Here is a 24,775-nt window from a genome sequence, read left to right on the forward strand (position 1 = left end):
AAACCATGATCCTGGCCGTCTCCCACATGACCCCTACACTGCATATTCCCCCCTGGTGATTTAGATACACCACGGCCATGGCATTGTCCGACTGAATTTGGAGAGGCTTCCCTGACAGGAACGTCCGTGCCTGAGTCAGCATCTTGTACAACGCTCTGAGTTCTAGAACGATGACTGGGAGGGAGGCCTCCTGGGGGGACCAGAGACCCTGGAATCTCGGGGACCATGTCACCCCTCCCCAGCCTAACAGACTCGCGTATGTCGTGACTAAGGTCCATGTCCAGGGTCGAAGAGACTGACCCTTTTGCAGGTTTTGTTTGGATAGCCACCACACGAGGGAAAGTAGCATGGGATTGCACATGGGATCCTCACCATTTCTGAAGGATCTCCCGTTGTAGTGGGTGAGTGTGGAACTGTGCGAACGGCACCGCCTCAAACACTGACACCATCGTCCCCAGGAGCTTCATGCAATTGAGGAGAGAAACCTACCTGTGCCCTAGAAGGGTCCTAGTTTTGCGCAAGAGGGTGAGGACCTTGTTTTCCAGTAAATATACTCTCTGAGTTACTGTGTCGAACAAAAGAGCCAGGAATCGCATTTGCTGTTGCGGAATGAGAGAGGACTTGGGTAAATTTAGAACCCAACTGTGTGCTTCCAGAAACTGTATCGTGGTCTGGATATGGTAAGATAAATGTGACGCCTTCAGAAGGAGATCGTCCAGATCGGGAACTATTGTGACGTCCGTCTAGCGCAGGAGCCCCACCATGATCTTTGTGAACATTTATTGGGCGGTCGCTAGGCCGAAAGGTAGGGCCCTGAACTGAAAGTGGGAGTTCCCTACTGCCAAGCGGAGGAGACAATGGTGTCCCCTTATATAGGAACATGTAGGTAGGCATCCTTAATGTCTAAGGAGGCCATGAACTTTCCCTGTTCCATTCCGGCGATGACAGTCCGAAGGGACTCCATTCGGAACTTTTGAGACTTTATTTGCTTGTTGAGGGACCGCAGATTTAAAATTGCAAATAATGATCCGTCCTGTTTTGGCACCAGGAAGAGACTGGAGTAAAACCCCTGACCTCTCTGCATTGGAAGGGGAACAATAATCCCAGCTACCAGCAGATACCTCTGCTATACTCTCCCCTGGGGGCAGAGGATTGACCTCTGGGCGGAGTTCCCCGGCCCCGGGCAAAGGAACAAAAGGACCGAAACCGCCCATGACGTTGCCTATTTGCGGCCATGGGTAAAGCACTGCACTTTCCTCCTGTGGCCACCTGAATGACCTTCTCTAACTCTGAACCAAACAGAGTAACCACATCAAAAGGCAAACCCTCTAGACCTCGCTTTGAATCTGCGTTTGCTGTCCAAGATCGTAACCATAAGGTACGGCGAGCTGAGATAATGAGGGCAGAACATCTGGCACTTACTGACACAGCATCCATGGCTGCTTGGCTACATAATCTGAAGTGAGCAGGATATGCTCGGCTAAAGAGAAGGTTTCTGCGCGTGGAGTGTTGTCTTGAATACCCTTAACCAACAGTTCAGCCAAATGCTCTATAACCTTGTTAGCCCAAGCAACCGCCATTGAGGGTCTAAACATACTACCTGCCGCAATATAAGCGGAGGGCTTGATCGCACTTCTCATCAGTGGGATCCCTTAGTGAAACCCGCTCCTGAGTTGGGATAGCCGAAGAGGAAGACAAACGTGCCACAGGGATGTCAACTCTAGGGGAGGCCTCCCATTTAATGAAGTGCTCTACCGGAAGTGGGTAAAGAGACTTAAATCTGCCCAGCATCATAAACTGCTTATTTAGCCTCTGCCAAGCATCAGATACCATCTCCATCATCTGAGGCGATGGTGAGAAAGCAGTCAACTGCGCCTTGTTTTTTTTTTAAACAAGGAGAATCCTGAAGGGGCTAAGAGCTCCGGTTCAGCAAAACCTAAGGTCTGTCTGATACCCAGAATGAGGTTATCAACATTATGGGCAGGGGCACAATCTACAGAACTGAGTGAGTCATCCTCCTGCATATCAAAGTCTACTTCACCCTCCGCTTCTAAGGAACGGTCTGAAAATCACGATCGCGGCCCTGAGATGCATCAGAAATTATTCTCTTGGCCCTGTGTGATACTGTAAGCAGGCTTTCCTCTTCATGCACTGGATCGGATTGAGAAGATGTGCCTGCGGCCGCTAGTGATTGTGTATAAGTGTGGGAAAACTAAACCTCACGCACCTCTGTGGACTGTATCATCACCCAGGTGAGCTCTGCCATGGCTGTTGTTAGTGACTTAGCCAAGGGCGGTTCTTAGAGTCTGACTACAAATCAAAAAGATTTAACCAAGTCTCTGTACCAGGTAAATCTTTGAAAATACACCAAATCCAAGACACTGCAACAATAGTCCTGATGGTGTAAACAGCCTAAAAGTTATGACAATCGTCTCTAAATATTACAATTAGAAAACAAAGATACCAGTTAAGGAGAGGCAGAGCAGAGGAGCAGCGTGCAACACGATGATCTCCGTGTTCCAGCAATCAAACATCGCTGGTTCCGTGTCAGGAAGTAGGGTGTTGTCCTTTCCGCATACCTCCCTAAAATTGTCTGCCTCCTTGAATCGCAGCTGCCCTTGTATGGCAGTCGGCGTAAATCGCCAGCACATAGATAAAATAGCCCAGGTTGCGTGTGGCGAGTAAGCAGATTGCCTGCTGAGGAGAGCGATTCTTATTCTGTCCCTTGCTGCTCGTTTTCTACGGGAGGGGGGACTTGACGGCTGTCCATCGCGTGGGGAGGGCGCTGCAGACTCCCTCCTGCGCGAGACTGTGGCTCTGTGCCTCCGGTCTGTTGCCGTTCTTAAATAGGGCACCTAAAGCTCTAATGGCACAGGACAACTATATATATATATAGCCTCCGCTGCTCGTTACTAGGGGAGGACTGCAGACAAAAGATACAGGTAAGTGAGGCCAGGCTGCTTCTTACCTTCGCAGGGACCCAGAGTGAATAGCGGTGACAGTCTATTCACCCCTCTGAGTCTTAGGATCGATCCCCGCACTGTACCTGAAGGGAGATTAAAAATAAAAATGTGAAGAATCTAACACTAATACAAGTATAGGCAGGAGCCTATACCAACGTGACCTATCTCCTAGGCTCTTGAAAGAAACGGAGGCTACAGGAGAGGAGGGGCATAGTAGGGGAGGAAAAACAAGTCTAAGTGCCTAAACTCCTAGCCCCACCCTACTATACCCCCAATGTCTAACAGTGTCCCCCCAATGCTAGGAAAGAGAAAATATGTTATTGTCGTTAAATATTACATACTTAAGATACATTACAAATCCCATATGTAACAGATTGTGAGCACACTATTAACTCATATCGGACACCATGAAAAATTGTTGGGTGCATCGTTGCCTTGCAGTGCTGGGGCCTGGGTCCATATCTAGTCCACGGCGCTATGTGTGTGATGTTTGTATGTTAATGATGCACAAAAACAGATCTGAAAACAGAAACTATTTAGCACAAGTTGGAGAAAACCTTCCAAACTCAACAACTCCATGTCAACATGATTTTCCTCTCTCACTGCCCCACATCTGCTGCACCACTTTGCAAATCCCTACACTGGCTCCCTGTGTCCTCCAGAATCAAAATCAAATTACTCACCCTTAATTACAAAGCCCTCAACAACACTACCCACCCCTGCATATATCTCAAATCTCATATCAAAATACTCTCCCTCCTGCTGTCTTAAATCTACCTCTGACCTGCGCCTTGTCTCATCTCTGGTAACCACCTCTCACTCCAGCCTACAAGACTTCTCCCGTGCTGCTCCCCACTTAGGAATTCCCTACCACGATCAATCAGACTTTCCTACAGCCTTCAACTCTTTAGACACTCTTTGAACACCCGTCTCTTTTTTAGATAACACTATTCACACTAATGCACCCTCACAACTGTCCCAATTTCCAATCTGAACCACATTTGTTCCTCTTGTTTCAGCTGTACACTCTTCCACTTCGAATGTAAACTCTCTAATGAGCAGGGTCCTTCATACCCTTTGTTTTCATGTCTGCGTTTATTTTATTTTGTCTACATTGTATGTCCATTTTATGTATGTACTGTTTTCCCTACTATACAGCACTGCGGAGCACTGTCGTGCCTTACAAATCTACGATAATAATAATGTCAAATGTTTGAACTTGTTTAATCTGCTCAAACCAACCACTGTTGGTTGAATTCGTAGCAATTTTATTAACCATTTTTTATATAGGAGCAACATATTATGCAGTGCTTTCGAGAGTCTGCTGCTTTTTACATTCTCAAGTCTCTAATACACACACACACAAACCTGCATGTTTTTGGACTATGGGAGAAAAACAGTGCACCTAGAGGCTGGGCCGTAACTAGGGTTGTGCGATAGGGGCGACCGGCCAGGGCGCAACGCTGAAGAGGGGCGCAAATTAGTAATGTTTTAGGTTAATTTGGTTAAAATTGAGGGCTAGGGAGGCGGCATTTGTCTTTCTCACCTCAGGCACTAGAATTATAAGTTACGGCTCTGCCTAGAGGATAGCCATCAGGGGCGGACAGGCCCGGGGGGCAGGGGGGCATCGCCCCCCCGGCCGCTCGGTCAGGCCGCTGTTAGGGCCGGGGGGTAGGCTAGCCGGCCGCCCCCCCCCCCCGGCTGCAAAATACAATGCTTTCCCCCCGCGGCCGCATCTGATGACATCAGATGCGGCCGCGTCAGCGCACAGGCGGCCGCATCACATGACAGGGGATGCGGCCGCGTCATCAATGACGAGGCCGCATCCCTTTTCATGTGATGCGGCCGCCTGTGTGCCCCCCGGCCACGCCTCTCCCAGCCCGCGCCTGATAGCCATGCAAACACATGAAGAAAAGCATACAAGCTCCACACAGATAGTGCCTTGGCTGGAATGGAAATTATTGCCCCATCGCTGTGAGGCAGCAATGCTAAACACTGTGCCACCCAAAAACTGCCACTTGCACCTAAAGGTGAGCACTTAAAAAAATTAAAAGCCACATTTCTTTTGCTTAAATTGAAATGCGAGCAAATAAATATGACATCCTGCAGAAGGGACAGAGAAACAGCCAAAGGGCAGTTAGTTGTGTGGCTGCCTCCTGATGGCATTTTACACCTCCATTTACCAGTCAGCATGTTAAGCAACCACCCAAACATGAGCAGATGCATTCCCTCCATGAACTCAAATAAATGCCCATTCGTATCAGTCCACTTCCCCAGTGTTTCAAAAATATATTTCTGTATAGATACATTGTACTACTTAATGGTACTTATTATCATACCTAATGTCTTTGTTGTTGTGATAGAAGATGTATTTTTGAGTACAAAATACATAAGATCGATGCTTGAATATGACTTTATTAAATAAATAAAAATTATGAAAGCAAATGAGAAACAACATTGGCATAAGGACGGACTGGCTGTGCAGACTGCAGTCTGTTAGTATCTAGATATTAGGTGGGGCTTCAGTGGTTTCATTCTCTTGCAGCATCATCACCAAGGGATGAATAATTGAGAACAGTACCTTTATGGTGTTGCTATAGCAGTGATAGTGACATGCTCATTCTTTAATATAAAAATGTTTTGGGTTTTTTTGTGACGGCAATTCCCTTGCAAAGAGCTTTTTCCCAAAAACAATACTATTTACCTATACAAACAACCATTTTTCTAAAAAATCACTTGAAAGCATTTTGTAAGTATTAGTTTATTATGTTGTTTAAATTATACAAATTGTGTCCTCATCCAGAAGGATGAGGGATGTGTTTACTGCAATTTCTATGATTATGCAGATATTCTCTAAGTGGAGAAAGCAGAACAATCGTGTTAAAATGGTGGTAAAAATACTCCACATTTTATAAAAGAAAACACCATCATTTTAATTATTGTTTATCATAACTTCATTGATAAACTAGATTTTTTTTCCTACAAAACATGGAGTACTTTCATTACTATTTTACCACCAGTTTTCTGCCCTTTTAGGACTTCTACACATTTGGAAACCATTAAAAAGAGACACTATTTCTGTTCGATCATTCTAAAATGTTAAACATTTGGTTGCAAAGAATAACCAAAAGTCACATTCCAGATCTCACACCTAGGCACCTGTACACTAGATACATGTAATATTGCAATGCTTCCAAAAAAGAGATAAACACAAAGGCCCAAATGGACTCACTCACACGCCACTGGCATACAAATGAAAAAATGCACATGAAAGAGAAAAAAAAAAAAAAAAAAGGACATAAGTGACATGATTGTGCAGGTATTAATTATGAAGCAAACTATGTAATATTATACAGTGTCTTCCCCAGAACTTTTTGCCAGCCGGGTGGCATTAAGAAACAGCTGGGTGGGGGCAATAATACTTAAATATTAATGAAAAATATTGGAGGTTATAGCCCACCAGGTCAGACTGGTGGTCAGTGGTCTAACACACACTGCTGGCTGTAGTGCTCACATAGTGCCTGTTATATTCAGAGAAACAATGGTTTATTGCATTATAAAAGAACTCTGTTGAACTCCAAGAGCTGGGTGGAGCACCCAGAAAATAGGTGCTGAGGAGAACACAGACATAATAAAATTACTTGGTAGTCAGGGGTTTTTACAATAAAACCAACAAATAAGCAATAGAAGACTAGGAGATTCCTTATTTTAGTCGGGAATTCACTCTGGAACAGATTATTACTTATTGATATATTATTAAGTCAACAGCGCTTTTAAACACTGCAAAAATAGTGACCTGACACCATACATTTGGCAATAAAAATGTTAACATAATACACGAATATCTGGGTAGTAGATGTGAAAGGATTTAGTGAAAAGGACAAATTAAGGGGACTGCGTCATCGTTTGCAACTGTCCTTTGTACTAAAGGACAAACACCATACACAAATTCAGAAGAGCCAAATAAGCCAGTGATAAGCCAGATGGTCCTCCGGTGAAAAGGACAGACTGAGTATAAGACTGGATGAGGTGTGCTCAGGAAAGGACTGGGTTTTGAGTTTGTCCTCTCTAGTGAGAAAGGAAGACTAAATACCTTTTTTCTTGTCCCGCTTATGCTTTAGTTGTGCTGGTAGAGCTCTTAGTCTGGCTAGAGCCTGCTCTCGGTGGTTCATAAAATTAGGACCAGGAAATACAAAGGGGCCTGGGGAGAGACATTTTGCACATGCATGGGAAAGCTCACAAAATGGAAACAGGTTTAGAGGAAAAATGAACAGAACAAAAAAAATGGTGAACAATGACAATACAAGTATTTTAAATCATACCATGGACTAATATAATAAATTAAAAATTATATAGGACTATACAAAAGTCCTTTTCTCTTTCAGATATTTAAAAAATCAATGCTTAATACCTGAAAATTATTAGGTCAACAGACACTATGGGAAAAAATGGCAACTGCATTAATTAAAAGTAAAATGCGTCTCAAAAGACTCACCGAATCCACCTTTTAAAATGTGGTACAAACCTTATGATAACCACTGGTTAATAAATCTGACTTTGGACTACATAAAATTTACAAAAGCATAAATGAAAATCTAAAATGTAAATACAGACACTTGGTCCCCATAAAATGTGGGGAAGCATACAGATGCTCAATCACCATAAAATATGGGGACCACAGGAGTTATCCATGCCACAAAAAATGAAAAGCACCATATAGACACCAAATCCAAGCACAATAAAGGAAGATAATAAAGACACCCAGTGTCCACAGAAAGAGAAGGTGTATAGGGAAGAGAAACAAACACCCGTTACCAACGAAATAAGGAAAGGGAGATGGTGGGACTATACAGACACACAGTGCCAAAAGTGTAAAAGGGGCCCTATAAACATTCAGTCTGAAAATCATGAGAAGGGACCACACAAATACAAGACAACACAAATATACAGTCACCTTGTCCCCATAGGGTGAGGCCAAGCGAACCACACAAAACCATATAGCATTTAGCCGGTTAAATGTTTAGTGAACTCTTAACTTAAAGGCTGACCCAACAACAATTTACACTGTTGAGAATGTGGTCTATGGAATGACGTAACTGCCACGTCATTTTTGTGACTTCCTAGATGAACTATTGAAACGCAGCGCGTGCAGGAAAATGACTTGTCAGGAAGGGAATTTAGTAGAACACGTTTCCCTGCAGTTGAAATGATTTCTCAGTGAACAATGTTGTTAGATGCAATTAACAAAATGTAATGTACATGGTTTCCAGAGAATGACATTTATATTTTTCTCTAAGATTATTTGTGCATGTAAAGCCCAATTATCAGTGACAAAAACTTAGATATTCCAAACCAATACAGTCTGTAAAAATCGTATATTTACATGGATACTTTTACTTATCACTCATAACGTGGTTAAATTTAAGGATTTACATTCACTTGCTAATACCAATTGCATATTTAATTACAGTAGTATGTTATGTTGCATTTCGGTTAGTAGTACCCTTTAGTTGCCTAGAAAATTATGAGCAACTTTAAAAGCCAATATATTAAAAGATAAAAGTTGTCTTTTTGGGTGGGGGGAATACTTTAACGGTGAAAATAGAAAAATAAGTACCGATGACAAATTAGTGAAACAGTGAATTGTGTGTGTGACTGGTCAAACCCCTGCTATGCTAGCAGAACTAAACCCCAGCACTCGGGCGCCCCAGTGGGGACACACTTGAAATAAGTGCAATAAATGGCAGGCAATGAGCGAATAAAATAAATCACTGTATGATTGTATGGTACAAGACCAGCCTGCTGAAACAGAAAAGAAGGACAGCAAAGTGACAACTGTCATTTAAGTATTGAAAAGTGTAGAGTAGAAGGAAAATGAGTGCAAATATAACTTGTATATAAGACGATAATATACACAGTAAACATACGGTATCCAAAAAGTACTAACAATGATTTCTCTCAATTTATATTATCTAAATTCATATTTGCTACTTGTACCTTACACATTCTATATAAAATGACCATTCAAATATGTCATGTTCTAAGATTTGATGGTAAGTGCAAGTAGAAAACTTGCCATGTTATCTTTCAAATGTAAATAAAACCTTTTCCTAATATATTGTTACCGACAAAATTATAATTATTCATATTTTTTGGACTTCATACCTGTGAAATGTTGGGGGTGGAGCTATTGCAATAGACAACTATAGTATATTAATTTAATAATAAAAAACAACAAAAAACACATAGTACATGTACATAGGACTTGATATATTGTTAACTCCATATAGTAAACCAATCTCTATAAAAGAACAAACTGTAAACCAACAATAATTACAATAAGTTTCTTTAGCACCATTAGCTGCAGTTATACTTCCTATGCAGGTTTTAAATACGGTTAAGCAAACTAGAGTTTGATGGTCCCGAATGTTAGTCTAAAAGTATATTAGTTAGTGAATGTACTTCGTACATGGAGAAAAGGTTAGTGGTAATAGCTTTTGTTTCAGCATCTGGCATAACTTCAACATAACAGACAATACAGTAAATCACTTTAGATGATTTTGTACCAATTACTGGCTAATGTAGAACAGCATCAAAATAATCATCCCAGAAAATTAGTGTTTTATTGTATACATAGCTAGAACCCCTAAACATAGGGTGCATGTCTCGACAAGAGCATTATTCAAATGAAAGGTAAAATGCTAATGGAGGGGGGAACATATACACACACACACAAACTTCAATTAAAATTAAACAGAAAACCAAACAAAATCTGTACTTGCAGCTAGTAGTCTCACCAAACTGAAACCATGTGATTTACAGAAGACAACTGCTGCCATCTGTGAAAGGTGCATACATTTACCCACAGGCTCATTGCAAATACTTCAAAACTATTACCAGATTTCAGGACAGTCGGCATACCTAAATTTCCATTTGGTTTATTATTGCCTAAAAAAAGAATAAAATAAAATAAATGAAATGGAACTGCAACATAAAAAGATTGTGCATGCAAAGCAAAATAGCAGGATATGGGTCCCATATTGTTTGCATTTGCAAGATAAACATGTGCATGCCACAGAAGAGCTAAACACGGCAGATGGAAAATGACCACAATATTTCACAGCAGAACACAAAAGGGATTTCTTTGGTCAAATCAAATGTATGCTTTTTTTCAACATTTTTCATTATTTTAGAGTAGCCATCTCATAAAAATATCAGGTTAACAAATTTACCTCTCCCTTCATCTATCCTGTGCCTCCTGTTGACCCGCTGTCTTTTATCCTCTTGTCGTAATTGTAGGTGCTCATCGATGTTAACCCCTGGCACAGGCACAGCTGAAACAATTCCAAGAATACAGGACCGAAAATGTAACAAAAAGGTCCCTTATAAATAAAGAATATACTGAATCTTCAATGAAACCTTGTGTTATAGCAAATGTGGTCACCTGATACAGGGACTGTTTTTTCCTCTCTATATGATAACATCTTATAAGAGAATAAAAAACAGAATCCATCTTTCACTGAGTCTGTACAGCTAATTTCTTAAGTTATTATTTTGCAATTATGTTAAGTTAAAAATGAAACTACTACAATGCAACATTTTCCATATCTCCCAATTCCAACATAAAAAACGGGTGATACACACATCTTTATACCCATTGTACTAGTAGTAATTCAGCCTGAGACAAGGTAAATGATTAAATGTCCTATTGCTGTTCCCCTACAAAAAATAGGAAAAAAAACTGTTGCTGCCGCAGCCAGTGAGTGAGAATCTAATGACCAATTATATAACACAGAGATCACCATTGTATTTACAGTGCAAAAGACATCAAAATGGTTAAAGCATGTAGCTGCTTCTGTCTGTACATGGCCTGACACAGCACACAAAAGGGTGCCAAGAACTGTTGTAGTCCACACAATTATAGCAAGGAACCCCCAAATGATTACAATTATATATTCGAAAAAAATACATAATAATGTCCTATCTTAAAATGCAGTGTTAGAGCACACCATTGGCAAGACATTTTTGCCATGATCTGATTTATTACCACCACAACAAAGCAAAAGGCATTTTTAACTGGATAAAACAAAGGCTGTTTTAGTTTGTAATTATAGAAACCACAAGACTAAGTTACTCCCTTTTAGTAAAACATATTTAAAACAGATGCCTGTAATGCAACAGTATTGCCAGAGACAAGTCAATCAATAAAAAATAAAAAGTTCACACCTTTACCTAGGAGCAAGTCCAAAGGTATCATTTCTTTCACTGCATCTAGAATTCCTCTTTGTCGTGCCTCATGACCATCCAGTTCTCTAGCACAAGCCTTGCAGCATCCACATACAGCGCAGCCAGACTCTCCAGAGCCACAACCACAAATTCTAGAACAGGCAAAAGACAATGCCAAGGTTGTCAACACGGAAATCATTTTATTTCTAACATTACTAGCATTTTGTTTTTGTGCTCTGTTGGGCAAACCAGAAATTACATGCACATACCCTCCTGGCACACGGTCTGGTCGTCCACTGCTAACACAGCTAGCTCCATATCCTGTACAGTCTCCACACACTGTGCAAATCATGCAATATTCCAACTTCCACTTATGCATTCGAGGAGGACACATCACAGATTTCTCATCCTTCTCATCCAGCTCCTCCTCAAGGTCTTCATCCATTGCAGTTGCCATATTCTCAACTCCAAAGCCTGTTATGATCATAAATAGAGCAGAGAGTGATAAATATCATGTAGGCAGTAAAACTACAATTACTTAAACACTTAGGGGCATATTCAAATAGGATTCACGGCTGTGCATGTAAAGTGTTATTATGGCATGGCAAGGTCATGCGCACCCCTATGGGGTGCACAAGGAAATCTGCGATGTTGCCATACCGCGACCCAAGCTTCCGCGCATAATCGCATGCACAAATCCTAATTGAATATGCCCTTTATAATGCTTGCTTCCAGTTATTTTTTTTCTACTTCCAGAAGTGGAATAATTATAAATAATAATATGAATATGAATTAAACTCGCCAATAATTTAATTCTTTGAAAAACTCCATGGCAGGAAAAATGGCAGACATCCCATGGGGTAATATAATGTGACTCTTTCTTCCATAGCTTGTGTTTAAGTTACTTCCCAAGCTGCCTCTGAAAAACAACATAGCCAACTACAACATGGGAAGGAATATTAGGGCTCCAATGAAGTATTTCAAGAAAATGAAATTATCTGAGAGTATAATTTGCTTATTTCCTTTTCATACCCCATAGTAGCCCTTGCTGATTTGAAGCAACCAAGCAATATCCGAAAGAAATTATTCAGTCTCAACAACTGAGATCCTGAATATAAAAAGTTTTTATTGCTCAACAGCTTGGAGGATTTCTTCTTTCAATTTGTATGTCTGCTGTTGTCGCCATATCTAGGAGAGTTTCTGGGAAAAGTATGTAGCAAAGTCCAGTCTGCACAAGTTGTATGCTGAATCCCGGGCTCTGTGTGTCTATGTTGAATGTGCTCTCAGTTTTTCTGGCACATTCCGTTAGTTCCTCTAATTGGTCTGTACCATCACTCGACAAATGCACCTTGCTAGCTGTCTTTTGTCTACAGTTTTTGTCCTTGGCGTGGACCTTCTAGGATAACAAATAGATTATTAGTTTTGCTATATTTATCAGTTTTGAAACATACCCCAAGATCGCTCTTGCCAAATCTAGTGTATGCACTCTTATTTCCATTTCATGAGTGAGTTCTGGGAAAAAAGCAGAGCGCAAAATTTTGTGATTTATAAGGTGAATTTGACACTTTAGACACAAAGTCCAGATTTGTCCGCAACATTACCTGTACATGTTGAGGAATGGCTCTTTACACCCCAATGCTTGAAGTTCTCCCACTCTTCCAGTGGATGCGCTTACTATATAAAACAAGACCTTTAATGTACGCCATTTTAGTTTACTCTTCTGCAGAGGTTCAGAGATTCTAGAATCAAATTAAGGCCCCATGGTGCCTTAAGGATTTAATGCAGCGGCATATTCTTTTGGATGTTTTGAGAAATGTTCCCTCGAAATCGTCTGTCACCAATATTTTGTCCGTAAACACAGAGTACTTGGTGTACTGCATGCCAAGCCCTTCTGTAACCCCTCCTGAACGAAGTACAGTCCTTGGGAAATATTTGCCTCCACAGGGTTAATCATTCTGACCCTGTATGTACTCCAGACTCTGTAGTAATGCTTCTGTTATCTTTTCTGATAATCCCTTATTCTGGAGTATTGACAGTTCCATTTTCAGACCCGCAAGGAAAGGGTATTTGAATTTAGAATACAGATGAATTCTTCATGTAACACAGATCTGGATGATGAAGCAGAGGTTGTTCTAGGCAAATTGAACCACAGTCAGCGGACCAGTATGGAAGTATTTTCATTACTTCTGCCCCTTTTTTCCTATCTTCTATCGATGTAAGAAAGAAAAAGATCTTCTGCTATCCATTGGTAGGTGATGCCATTCACCTTCCATGACCCTTTTAATCATCTAATTTATTACCAAAAAGAAGACCCCCGTCAAAAGGAGGTGTCACTATTTTTAAATTACCTGCTGTCCTAGGGGGCAGCCAAAGTGCTCTCCTAGTTAGCACAGTTGTCTATGCTTCTGGCTGAAAGCACAATTGTGTCCAGGGATACCTCAAAAATAAAAATCAATTCCTTTCTTCATGGACTTCAACATGTTTAGAAAATTCTCCCTGCTTGCCTTTCCTTGAACATCTTCATACAAAATTATCCATCCACTTTCTCAGTGCCTGGGAGACCGAATCCCTAAATACTCCTGCTTTAATCACTGTTCATGCTCCATCTCCTAATGGTATAGTAGTTCTAGTTTACAGGCAAGATACAAGAATCCCACCTAGTGGCTCTTTCCTTCCAAAAGGGATACACACTATCTGATCTCTTTACATTCATTAGTAGTTTTCCTTATAAAAAAAAAAAAAATGTATCCTGTAAGGTTGCTAGCTAGGGCTGGTGTATTTTGAATTCCCATAATTTTATGGATATGTTGAATCAATGAATCCACTAAAAAGGGTTAAAATATATGTGTTCCTCTCTTATCTTACGCTCTTCACTATCATAAGATTCCATGCTTACACAAATGCCACTGAGGAGACATCCTGCATGGTGTCAAATTTTATACTCATCTGAGAGCAGATCACTGGAACTTTTAACCCTTTGCTTAGCTTGAATCTCCTCTTAATACATAATACCATCCAATTAGTTGTTTATATTTTTCTCGGGGTTGCAATATATCCTCTCTATGTTGAACACAATTCATACATAGGGGATTCCTTATAATCATTAGGTAAATCCTTATATCAGACTCCACAGTTGTGGTTATGAGATTTACAGGTCCTCTTTCCCTCTACAGAATCTAAGTGGACTGAAAAAAATGTGGATTGTGTAAGAAACGAACTGTGCCTTTAGGTTTATTTGGAGCAGGATCCAGATTCATGCTGTAGATTATGTACTGAGACTCAGCAATTCTGGTGATCCGGATGAGACATCAGCTGCTCGGGACACTCCAAGCGATGACGTGGTGTAACAAACTGCCCTTGCTGTCAGAGCGCATCTACTGCTTTCACTCTACAGATAGTGAAATTGCAGTCCAAATAGCCACCCCTGTCCTGCTGGGCCTGCCAATCCATGGCGCGACACCAAGACCCTCCGGTTTAACCGAGAAACTAAAGTAACCCGTAAGAGATAATGAAAACAATTCCCGGCACTACCACCATCTTACTCAGCTATGGACAAATAGTAAAAAAGACAAGCTATGAAAGGAGGAGTCACATTATATACCTTCCAGGTGTCAACTTTTTTCCCCCCAGTAAAAGGCTGCCATAGAATAGAGAGGAAAACAATTTTAGCTCACTAAATAGCTACTTATAACCAATAAGGTCGGTAGCAACACTTCCTACACTTTCTTAGGTAAATAGGTACAATACAGACCTTAATTCTGTGCTGTGCTTTGTGAATTTTTCAAAATATAATAAAATGATAAGTATGTGAGAACACAGGAAAAGTAAGCAATCTTGAACGAAGCATTCTACTATTTGATTCCAAGGATCAAAAGTACGATTAGTAATTTAAGTAAAAGCTTAGTGCAAAAAAAACATATTTCAAAGAAAATAAGAATAAAAGTATTTAACTATCAAAATATGTACAGAAAAGTGATTGACATATTTACCTTTCGCTCCTTGACTCAATGCTCCAGTATCTCTTCCACATTGCCCCTTGTTATTTACTCCGAATGTCCACACCTCACCTTTCTTAGTCAAAACACAAGTATGGGCTTTCCCCATGGCCACCTGGATAACCAAATGTCCTTTCAGGTCTGTTACCAGATCTAGACAATACATTTACAACAACATTTTAGAAAACTTGGCAGTGTGGGGTTTTTATGTGCATATTTTCAAACCTATCATAGATAACTTTACCTGTCGAATTATTAATGCAAGTGCAATTTTATCACTTATTTGACCTATCATAATTCTTCTAGTGTCTGTCTTAATTTACTACACCAGGAAAGTCGTCGCTTTGCACTGGACACCTGACATTGCTCAGTGTCTAGCTAACAGCAGCTAAGACATCTTCTTTTGTAATAAAAAAATTATTGCATCTTTGGCTGGATTGCCTTAAAATTACATATAATGCTACATTAATCCTTCTTTTTGGCAATGATGTCCTCCCGATCAACAATCTGGTTGTTTTAGATCAAATTGGCCATAATCCACCAGGTGTGTAGGATTTAACTGGGTGGTAATCTAAATAAATATGGTGACCAAAGTAGACAGATATGGGCATTTATCTCCGAGATCTACTTATGTATGGGAACGAACAGGACACACTATACACTTTGTCTCATGCCTGCACATCATTCCATAAACTCTTATTTAGTAATTTTGTCATCTACAATTTGCTTTTGTGCAATTTGTCATACAGTCTGTGAGACAATACAAAACACAGTAGCACCAAACAAGCCATGATGCCTTCATGAGCTTGTCCATTTAAACTTCTGATGCCATCAGCTTATGCCTTTTGCATGCCACATATAATCTATGCTGTCACTTTCATGTTCTATCAACCCAGTGCTGTTTAACAAAGACACTGTTTTTAGTCATTTCTACTTTTTAGTCTTAACTGCCTTTAAGACCCTGTGCAAATCAGTAACAGAAGAGATTTCTTGTTACAATTGTTACGTAACAGCTGGACAACAAAGAAGAAAAATCACACAATCATAAAGTACTGCTAAAAGCACTAAATTGATGAAATGATATCACAAAATGTACAGGTACATGATTATGCCTTGATATTACTCCACTCAATTCATGTTAATCATTAGATTTTGATACAGTGGGGGAGATTTAATTAGCCGCAATATTTTCAGGAACATCGCGGTTGTGCATTTTTACCTTTAGTACGGTAAAAATAAATATACGCACAATTATTGTATTAGTCCCTGAATATGTATAACCTGTTTGTAACAGACTTCGTCTTGGACTGATGCTCATTATTGACCTTCTCAAAAAAAAAAAAAAAAAAAATATACGCTGATGTTTGCTCCACCTCTATGGGACACGAGCAAAAGTCAGCGAGGTTTCACTAAAAAAAAAAAAATATGCGTGCAATGCCCCCTGCGTCCGTTCCGGAGACACATTGCACGTATTGTTTTCTAATTGAATCTCCCTCAAAATAGTAATCGAAGATTTCAGTTTAATAATTATTTTACATATATGCTTTCTGAGATGGTGAAAAACGCATATTACACTTATTGCAGTAGAAATATAGAAATATCCTAAAACTGCATTTACCAGCTGTTTTATTTACTTGTCTTCCTAAAATACATGTATGTTGTGGTTAATTTTAGCCCTTAAAGGATCAACTAAAAAAAATTCAAAAAACTCAGCAGCTAGCACAAATTGCACACGATCAGTCCAAAACTAGGACTTAACTTTAATGGCAAAGTGACTCAAGTCTTGATTGCTGGGCAAAGCTATTGGCACAAAGTTCCTTTAAAGGCCTTAACATGGATATCATGCCATACAGTTGCTACATCTTATATTTTAAGCCTGTAAATTGGCGAGTATTCTACACGTGGGTTTCCATCCTGTTTGTTAGTCAAATGGTTGCTGAAAACATTTTGAGCGTGGGGACGAGAGAGTTACTGTGAGAAGAACTCAAATAAAATAACTGCAGTTACAAGGTCCCAATAACGGTTTTGCAAAACATTTTCTTTTGCTTTAATAATGGTGCCACAACACAAGCAATTGATTCCCAAAATGCAGCTATTACCATAAAAATCAGTATGCAAACATGGCATAGCAAAATTCTTGGTACTGGAACTTTTGCTCTCTGATCAAATATAGGTGGCAGATCACTCCTCGAGGCAAACAACTGAATTTTATAGTAGGGAGTGAAAGGGCCATATATTTTCAACAAACAATAACCCAATTTTAAATTTTAGTCATTTCATTTGCCTATTGCCTTGTAAAGCCAGAATGAGTAATTACTATAACTGTAATGTAGCAAAGTTACATTAATGGGCATCAATGAACGCTGCCAGAAAGCTAATAACTTGCAAGGAAACTTCCACATACAGCTGTGTAAGAATTACAACACTAAAGAGGTCCTGATGAGGAGGTCTGCTCATCTACCCTAAAGAAAGAATAGGCTTCTCACACTGCAGTGTTCTCATGAAATAAGCCCACCCAGTAGACCAAGTGTAAACTGGGTCCCATTCTACCTCTTAAGCTCACTGCTTCCTAAACACCAGCTTCTGGCGCTCTGAATCAGTAAACAATATGGAGCCTAAAAAGTCATTAATATGCGAGAGTCAATGCTGCTTGGCAGATCTGTAGCTCTCCATCTCACTCCTGTATATTACTAATCCAGAGTGCCACGAGCTGTAATGTGCCCAAAGGGTAGGTAGTGTTGGAGAGGCAAAGAGTAATCCACTTAAACAAATGGTGTTGGCTGGAAGAAAAATAAAACATGTTTTTAAATGTTGATAAAAAATTCCAGTCTTCAAAAAGACAATGTAAATAAAAACACTCCTCTCTTTAAAGCAGACAAAGCATCAAAACAAAAAAACAGACTAGAAAACCACAAAATTACGCATCAAAAAATTCCAGAGTGTTTTTCATTGTTTTTAAAATAAAGACAATGTGATCAACAATCAAAGTATCTCTTAGTAAAATAATTTTAGGTTACCTGTAATCTCCAGTAAAGACAAGAAAAAAACAACTGTATTGGGAGATCTGTGAATGACTGAGTGTTTGTGAAACTGAACATTGTGGCAGTTCTAACATTTTGTGAAGCGAAGGAAACTCACAGACTGGCAGCAAAACAATCACATTGCATTGCCATCACTTACTCGAGTTGTCAGAATAGATGGCATCTTTCCCGAACATATACAGCTCACCATCCTTGGTAATGACGGAGCTGCTCCCGTTATTGCAAGCGGTGGTTACAACAAACTTGCCTTCCATTTTTATCATTTTTTTCGGTTTGTATGGTTTTGACTGTCTTCGGCTCTTTGCTGTAATGTGTAAATATCAACCATGACATTAGCAATTAAAGATAATTAGCAGCATGCTTAAAAAAAATAAAAAAAAATGAATGTTGGAATTAATCACACATTAATGTCATCTGTTGTGGCAATAAAGCACTAATTACATCACTGTCAAAACTAAACCAAGTAAAGAAATGAATGGCTAGTTTTACAGCACATTTACCACACACTACATCACTAATAGCTGTTTCAGAGCAAAAGCAATTCAAACTCACAAATATCTTGGAAAATGCTGTACATAAAAGCACATTGAATTTGCTGTACTCAGAAATGTCTCCCATTTACAATTACTTTATATAGCTTTCTTTTAACAAAAAGGGGGAGGTACTTACTTGATTCTCCATCTTCCCCTTTGCTAGCTGTTCCAGTGAAAAATACACTCCCATCATCAGCAGTGAGTAAGGCATGGGAGCCATCATGACCAACAGAGAACTGGACAATCTTTGGGGATTTTGTTATTGTGAGCTCCACCCACTTCCCAGAAGAGGGGCCACCTTGCTTGATTCCAAGGCTCTGATATTTACCAGTATAATATATCTGAACAAACAATAAATAAGAAAATGTATGGATGTAGAATGCTACTAAAGTGACATTTCTGACAATAAAACAATTATACTACACGAACATCAGCTACTGAAAAAAAATTGCCTGCAGTGTATACTGAACTGGACCAAATCCCTGGGTGGAGCCACTACAAGGAACACACTTGCAGTACTGACTTCAAATACTGACAGACCATAGGTGCAGCTGCCTTCATTTTTGTTCCATTCAGTGTTTGAAGTCCGTATTGTGAGTACTGAAAGCATGTTCCTCTTGTGAGCAACAGAACACTATTTTGGGATCCTCTTCTGCTGTCCTCAATTCCTGGAGTGTCCTAACAATTCAGGCAGCAAAAACACATTATTACCATTTTCATAATGTCTGTGAATGAAAACCAAGCTATACATGTTAAACAGACTATTCATCCTAGTTCCTTTTTAATCCATATTCCTCCATTTATAGTAAAATAATTTGAAAGATTGTTATTCTTTTCAACACGTCATTCTGTCTAAGAACGAATAAAAGCTGACTGAATCCTCTCCATTCCAATTGCTCCAAGGCATTTATTTATTCATTACAACAAGGTGATAAACAGTCAGTCTTTGAGAAATCATTTTAGCAACTCTGATTTATACTCTGCAACAGTTTATTTTAAAAGGTTTCCTCCATCAAGACAGCTTTTGTATACAAAGTTGTCACCCAATGAAATAAAATTGAAATTACCTGTAGAGATTTTCCTCACTGAGCTTTCATTATTTTTCAGCAGTTTATTATTTCTATTGATTTTATCAAATCACAAATATGCAATAAAGAACGTGGAGTCAAACAAGGTACAACTGAAGCACAGTTAAAAAGGGGGAGGGAGCAAGCAGTCCAATAAATGTTCTTTCAAAAGGTTTGCTTATATTTATTTATTCTGCATAAGCAGCAAATTGTGGGATGCATAGTTTTTACATACATCTCTACCTTCTCACATGTCTTCAAAGAGCGCTTTTTAAATTAAACCAACTTACAAATAGCCTTTATAGCATACTTACCAACTTTTCGGAGTTGGTGTTCAGGAGCCTCCCTGGGGCAGGTGGGCATGTGGGGGGCGGGGCTCCGAAATAGCATTTTGGCCCTCCCCCCGTGACGTAATAACGCAAATTGCGCCATTTTACAACGGGGGCGGGGCCAAATGCTGCGATACCCAGAGAATCGTGCCATTTTGGCCAAATTTGTACAGATGCGGGAGAGTGCCACACTCTCCTGAGAGACCCACCCGAAATGCGGGAGTCTCCCGGACATTCCGGGAGAGTTGACAAGTATGCTTTATAGGGCTATTTAACAAGCATGTAAAGAATTTAAAATCTATTTATATTGAACACATTACTACATTTATTTAGGGTACATAATAAATAGATTTTCAAGTGCTAATTTTAATTATTTATTCTAACCAAAAGAAAATACATTTCTTATGCATCGATATTATGTATTTTGGTATATAAATGTCGTTTATCCTGTCATGCACCTGTTCATGTGTAGGATTTGCAGATGACCAACAGTGGAGGGGCCTTGCTCAGGAATCTTTATAGATAAAATTACTTTGGTTTAATTTATAAGAAAAGCTGGGGAATCATGTAAATAAACACAAGGCTTAAACATCTTCACAACATTTTTTATTAGCTTTTTTCCCTTCAATTTATGATCAGAGAGTCATTTAACAGAACCCACATATAGATCATGCATAATGTTACAGGCTGGGGTTTTCTGGAAAAGGGACTTTTCTGTAATTTGGGAATATATATACAGATAGATATAAAAAAAATATATTCACACTTTTATTGCACAACCCCTGAAAGTTTGTAGAAGAATGCACTTTGTGATATGAATGACAATCACTGAACAGCAGCATGCTTTGTGGAACTTTCTGGATAACATTTCTAGGCATTATACAATTTCTTTCTCCTGCGCCCTCTACTTTCTTCTGCAAGTTGAAAATCATACACATAGCCAAACTAAGGAAAAAGAGGATTTTTATACTTACGATAAATCCCTTTCTCAGATTCCATCTGGGGGACACTGCTACCATGGGGTTGTGAGTGTGGAGTTGGCACTTAACTAGTTAACTTGTGGCTGCTGACAGACTCCTCCCCTCTATAATTCCCTGTAGCTAGTCAATGTAATTCTAAAGCCCTCAAGGAAAGGGAGTCGAACAACCAAGAAGCAACCAGCAGAAGGAAGGGAACACAGTGTCCTCTAGATGGAATCAGAGAAAGGGATTTATCGCAAGTATAAAAATCCTCTTTTCTCATTCATCTTATCTGGGGGACATTGCTACCATGGGGATGTACAAAAGCAGCCCCCTTAAGGGAGGGACCGTCCTGCAAGGCCAACTCGTAGAACACTTTGGCCAAAGCCAGCATCGGAGGACGCGAACCCACTCAAGTGATAAAATTTGGTGACTGTGTGGACCGAGGACCATGTGGCAGCCCAGCACATCTGATCAGCCGAGGCCCCATTCCACGCAGCCCAGGAAGCCCCCACAGACCTGATGGAGTGTGCTGTAATGTGGGTAGGCACAGTCCAGTTAGCATTAAGATATGCCTGTTTTATTGTAAAGGTAAGCCATCTCGCAATGGTTTGCTTAGAAGCTGGCCAGCTTCTTTTTTGGGAATCAATCAGGACAAAATGAGAATCCATATGTCGGATATCTGAAGTCCTTTGGGCATAAACACGTTATTCCCTGACCACATTCAAATATTCTAAGGTGGAACCTGCGGAAGCATTCTGGAACACCGGAACCACTATTCCTGATTAATATGAAACACAGAAACTACCTTCGGTTGAAAGGGACAGTCCAAAGCACCGCACTGTCATCATGGAAGACCAGGATAGGCTTCCTGCAGGAAAGAACACCAAGCATGGACACTCGACTACCCGACGTTATGGCCAGCAGGAACATCTTCCATGTCAGGAATCTAAGGTCCGCTGATCGTAAAGGTTCAAAGGGGGGTTCCTGTAGCATAGAAAATATCAAATTCAGATTTAAGGGTGCTGTGGGAGGAACAAAGGGAGGGTGAATGTGCAGGACCACCTGCAAAAAAGTACGGACTTCCGGAAGGTTCGCAAGACGCCTCTGGAAGAAGATGGAAAGAGACCTGGATCTTTAAGAATCCCAGGCAGAGCCCTACATCAAGACCGTTTTGAAGAAAACCTAGCAGCCAGGGCAAATTAAATTTACTCATATGGTGTGCCCGGTCTTCACACCATTTAATGTAAATGCACCAGATTCCATGGTAAATGCGGGCTGAGACTGGCTTTCTAGCCTGTAACAGGGTATTTACTGCCCTGGAGGAAAACAACCTTCAGACCGCCATTGGCTGGCTTTAACAGCCATGTCGTCAAAGTCAGCCGAGGCAGGTCCAGATGCTGAAATGGACCCTGCAGAAGGAGGTCGTTGAGAAGAGGCAGACAAAGACCTTGTCCCACTGCCATGAAAAGAATGTCTGGTCCTGTAGGGTATGGTATGCAATCGGGAGCTACAAATATTACTGGGAGCCCTCCCTGATTGACCAGCCGGACGACTCGGGGAAGCATTGGAATGGGAGGAAAGAAACCCCAACCGAAAATTCCAGTGCACTGTCATTCTGTCCACCGCCACCAGGTCCCTTGTTCTTGCATAGAACCTGGAAACCTGCCTGTTGTGTCTGGATGCCATAAGATCCAGATCCAGAAAGCCCCACTTCCAGACCTCTGGATGGAGTGACCATTATTACCCTGGTATTGCTGTGTGACGATTTAGGAAGTCAGCTTCCCAATTTAGAATGCCTGCAATGAATACAGCTGACCGAGATGAGATGAACTGTTTTGCCCACGCAAATATCTGGGCTGATATGCACATTGCCCTTGGAGTCATTGTGCCCCCGTTTGTTGACACATTGTCCAATGTAGACGTACCAGGAATCCCTGAATGAGGGACTGAGTCCCTTTGAGAGCCAACAAGGCCTTCAACTCCAGGATATTTATTGGAAGTAAACTTTCTTTTACCGACCAAAGAACCTGAAGGTGCAAATGTAGCGTCACTGAACCCCAGCCCTTTAGACTGGCATCTGTTGTTAAGATGATCCAGGAACACGATGCAAAGGATCTGCCCATGCTTAGGTGTTCTTGAATTTTTCACCACCTGAGAGATAGACAAGCTTATGGGGACAACAATATCCTCTGGTGCTCCAAGTGGAGAGTTGAACCTGACCATTTTTTAGGAGATCCCCCTGGAAGCATCTCGAGTGAAACATTCCATAGGGGATTGTTGAGACCATCTTGTCCAGTAACCTCATGCAAAGGAGCATGGAAAGCATGTGACTGTTTAGGACCCTGGTGACTAGGTCTTGTACTGAGTGAACCTCTGCCTTCTGGTGTCCATTATGAGACCTAAGAAAATCATCCTTTGGACTGGTATTAACTGAGATTTCTGGACATTTATCATCCAAACGTGAAGCTGCAAGGTCTCTATGGTGAGGTGTAAATGTTGATGCAGAAGCTGATCCGAGGGAGCTTTGAACAGCAAGTCGTCGAGGTAGGGCACTATGCTCACCCCCATAGAATGGAGATGGGCAGCCATTACTGCCATGATTTTTGTAAATACTCTGGGCGCTGTGGCAAGGCAAATCCTGTCTACTCTCAGGTGTAGATTTAGAGTCTTTAAGCTCAAAATCAGATGGAAAGAGCTGTCCGGCTTGAAGACAAGAAAAAGATTTGAATAGAATCTCTTGATTCGCTGATTCTCTGGGCAGAATACACCTGCTGAAAGAAGAGAATCTACGCAATTCAGCATCGCGTGCCTTCTGTTCTGGTCGAGGGGCAAGGAAGTTGCAAAAAGAACTATGAGGCCTGACTTAAAAGATCTACAATATATCCCCGTACCATGATCCCCTGAATCCAGGATCTGGAGAGGATCTTATTCACTGTTCTGTGAACACTCGCAGACGCCCCCCCCACTCTCACGGTCAAGAGGAGAGGAGGGTGCAAGTCAGACAGCCGGCTTACCCAGGAGTCTGGCATGATGCTTGCTGGAAGAGAAGGACCTCCCTCTATGAGAGTGACCTCTGAATCCAGAAGACCCACCTCTGCTTGTCTGACCTCTAAAGACGGAGCCTCCCCGAAAGGACTGGCGAAAGGAGCTAAACCTCGGGGTACGAGGTTTCAGTACAGTAATAGGAAGGAAAGTGCTCTCCCCCCCCCCCCCCCCCACCCCTGTAGCCTGGCAGATAATGTTATCTAACTCTGGTCCAAAAAGTACAGAGCCCGAATAAGGAAGGGCCTCCAAGGCTCTTTTGGATTCTGCATCCACTTCCCAGGATCGAAGCCAGAGTTCTTCTAGTCGCCACCGCAGAAGCCAACATTGAAGATGACAAAGATGCTGTGGTCTGTGCTGCCTCATAAAGATACCCTGAGGCCTCCTTCAGGTGTAAAGCCATGGGAAGAAAGTCCAAATACTGCAATCCCTTTGGCAGCCGGGACAGCCCAAGTTTCCATAGCCCTAGCAACCCACGCAGATGACAGCATGGGTTTAAAGCAAGCTCCAGCTGTTCCATAAATGGATTTTAAAAATCATTCTACCTTACGATCAGTGGCATCCTGAAGGCTGGTGGTACCCGGAACTGGAAAAGTAGTGTGGCGCGCCAGTCATGC

The 24,775-nt window shown here is 40.9% G+C and overlaps 1 protein-coding gene across 17 annotated transcripts in view; it reads right to left on the bottom strand.

Moving 5' to 3' along the window:
• MYCBP2 (MYC binding protein 2) overlaps positions 1 to 24,775 on the bottom strand; it is a 216,616-nt gene that overhangs the window by 135,935 nt on the left and 55,906 nt on the right. For 11 of the 17 annotated variants that reach the window (XM_075199851.1, XM_075199861.1, XM_075199865.1 and 8 more), the window contains exons 12-19: positions 18,895 to 19,099; positions 18,365 to 18,529; positions 15,179 to 15,337; positions 11,459 to 11,663; positions 11,190 to 11,341; positions 10,196 to 10,297; positions 9,885 to 9,911; positions 7,057 to 7,164 (exon numbers count right to left, since the gene is read on the bottom strand). In XM_075199851.1, coding sequence (XP_075055952.1) covers positions 7,057 to 7,164; positions 9,885 to 9,911; positions 10,196 to 10,297; positions 11,190 to 11,341; positions 11,459 to 11,663; positions 15,179 to 15,337; positions 18,365 to 18,529; positions 18,895 to 19,099 — 1,123 coding nt within the window. The remainder of the gene's footprint in view (positions 1 to 7,056; positions 7,165 to 9,884; positions 9,912 to 10,195; positions 10,298 to 11,189; positions 11,342 to 11,458; positions 11,664 to 15,178; positions 15,338 to 18,364; positions 18,530 to 18,894; positions 19,100 to 24,775) is intronic. The other 6 variants (XM_075199864.1, XM_075199863.1, XM_075199849.1 and 3 more) reach the window with 4 other exon arrangements.

The sequence above is a fragment of the Mixophyes fleayi genome, chromosome 2, assembly GCF_038048845.1.
Source record: "Mixophyes fleayi isolate aMixFle1 chromosome 2, aMixFle1.hap1, whole genome shotgun sequence".
Lineage (NCBI taxonomy): Eukaryota > Metazoa > Chordata > Amphibia > Anura > Limnodynastidae > Mixophyes > Mixophyes fleayi.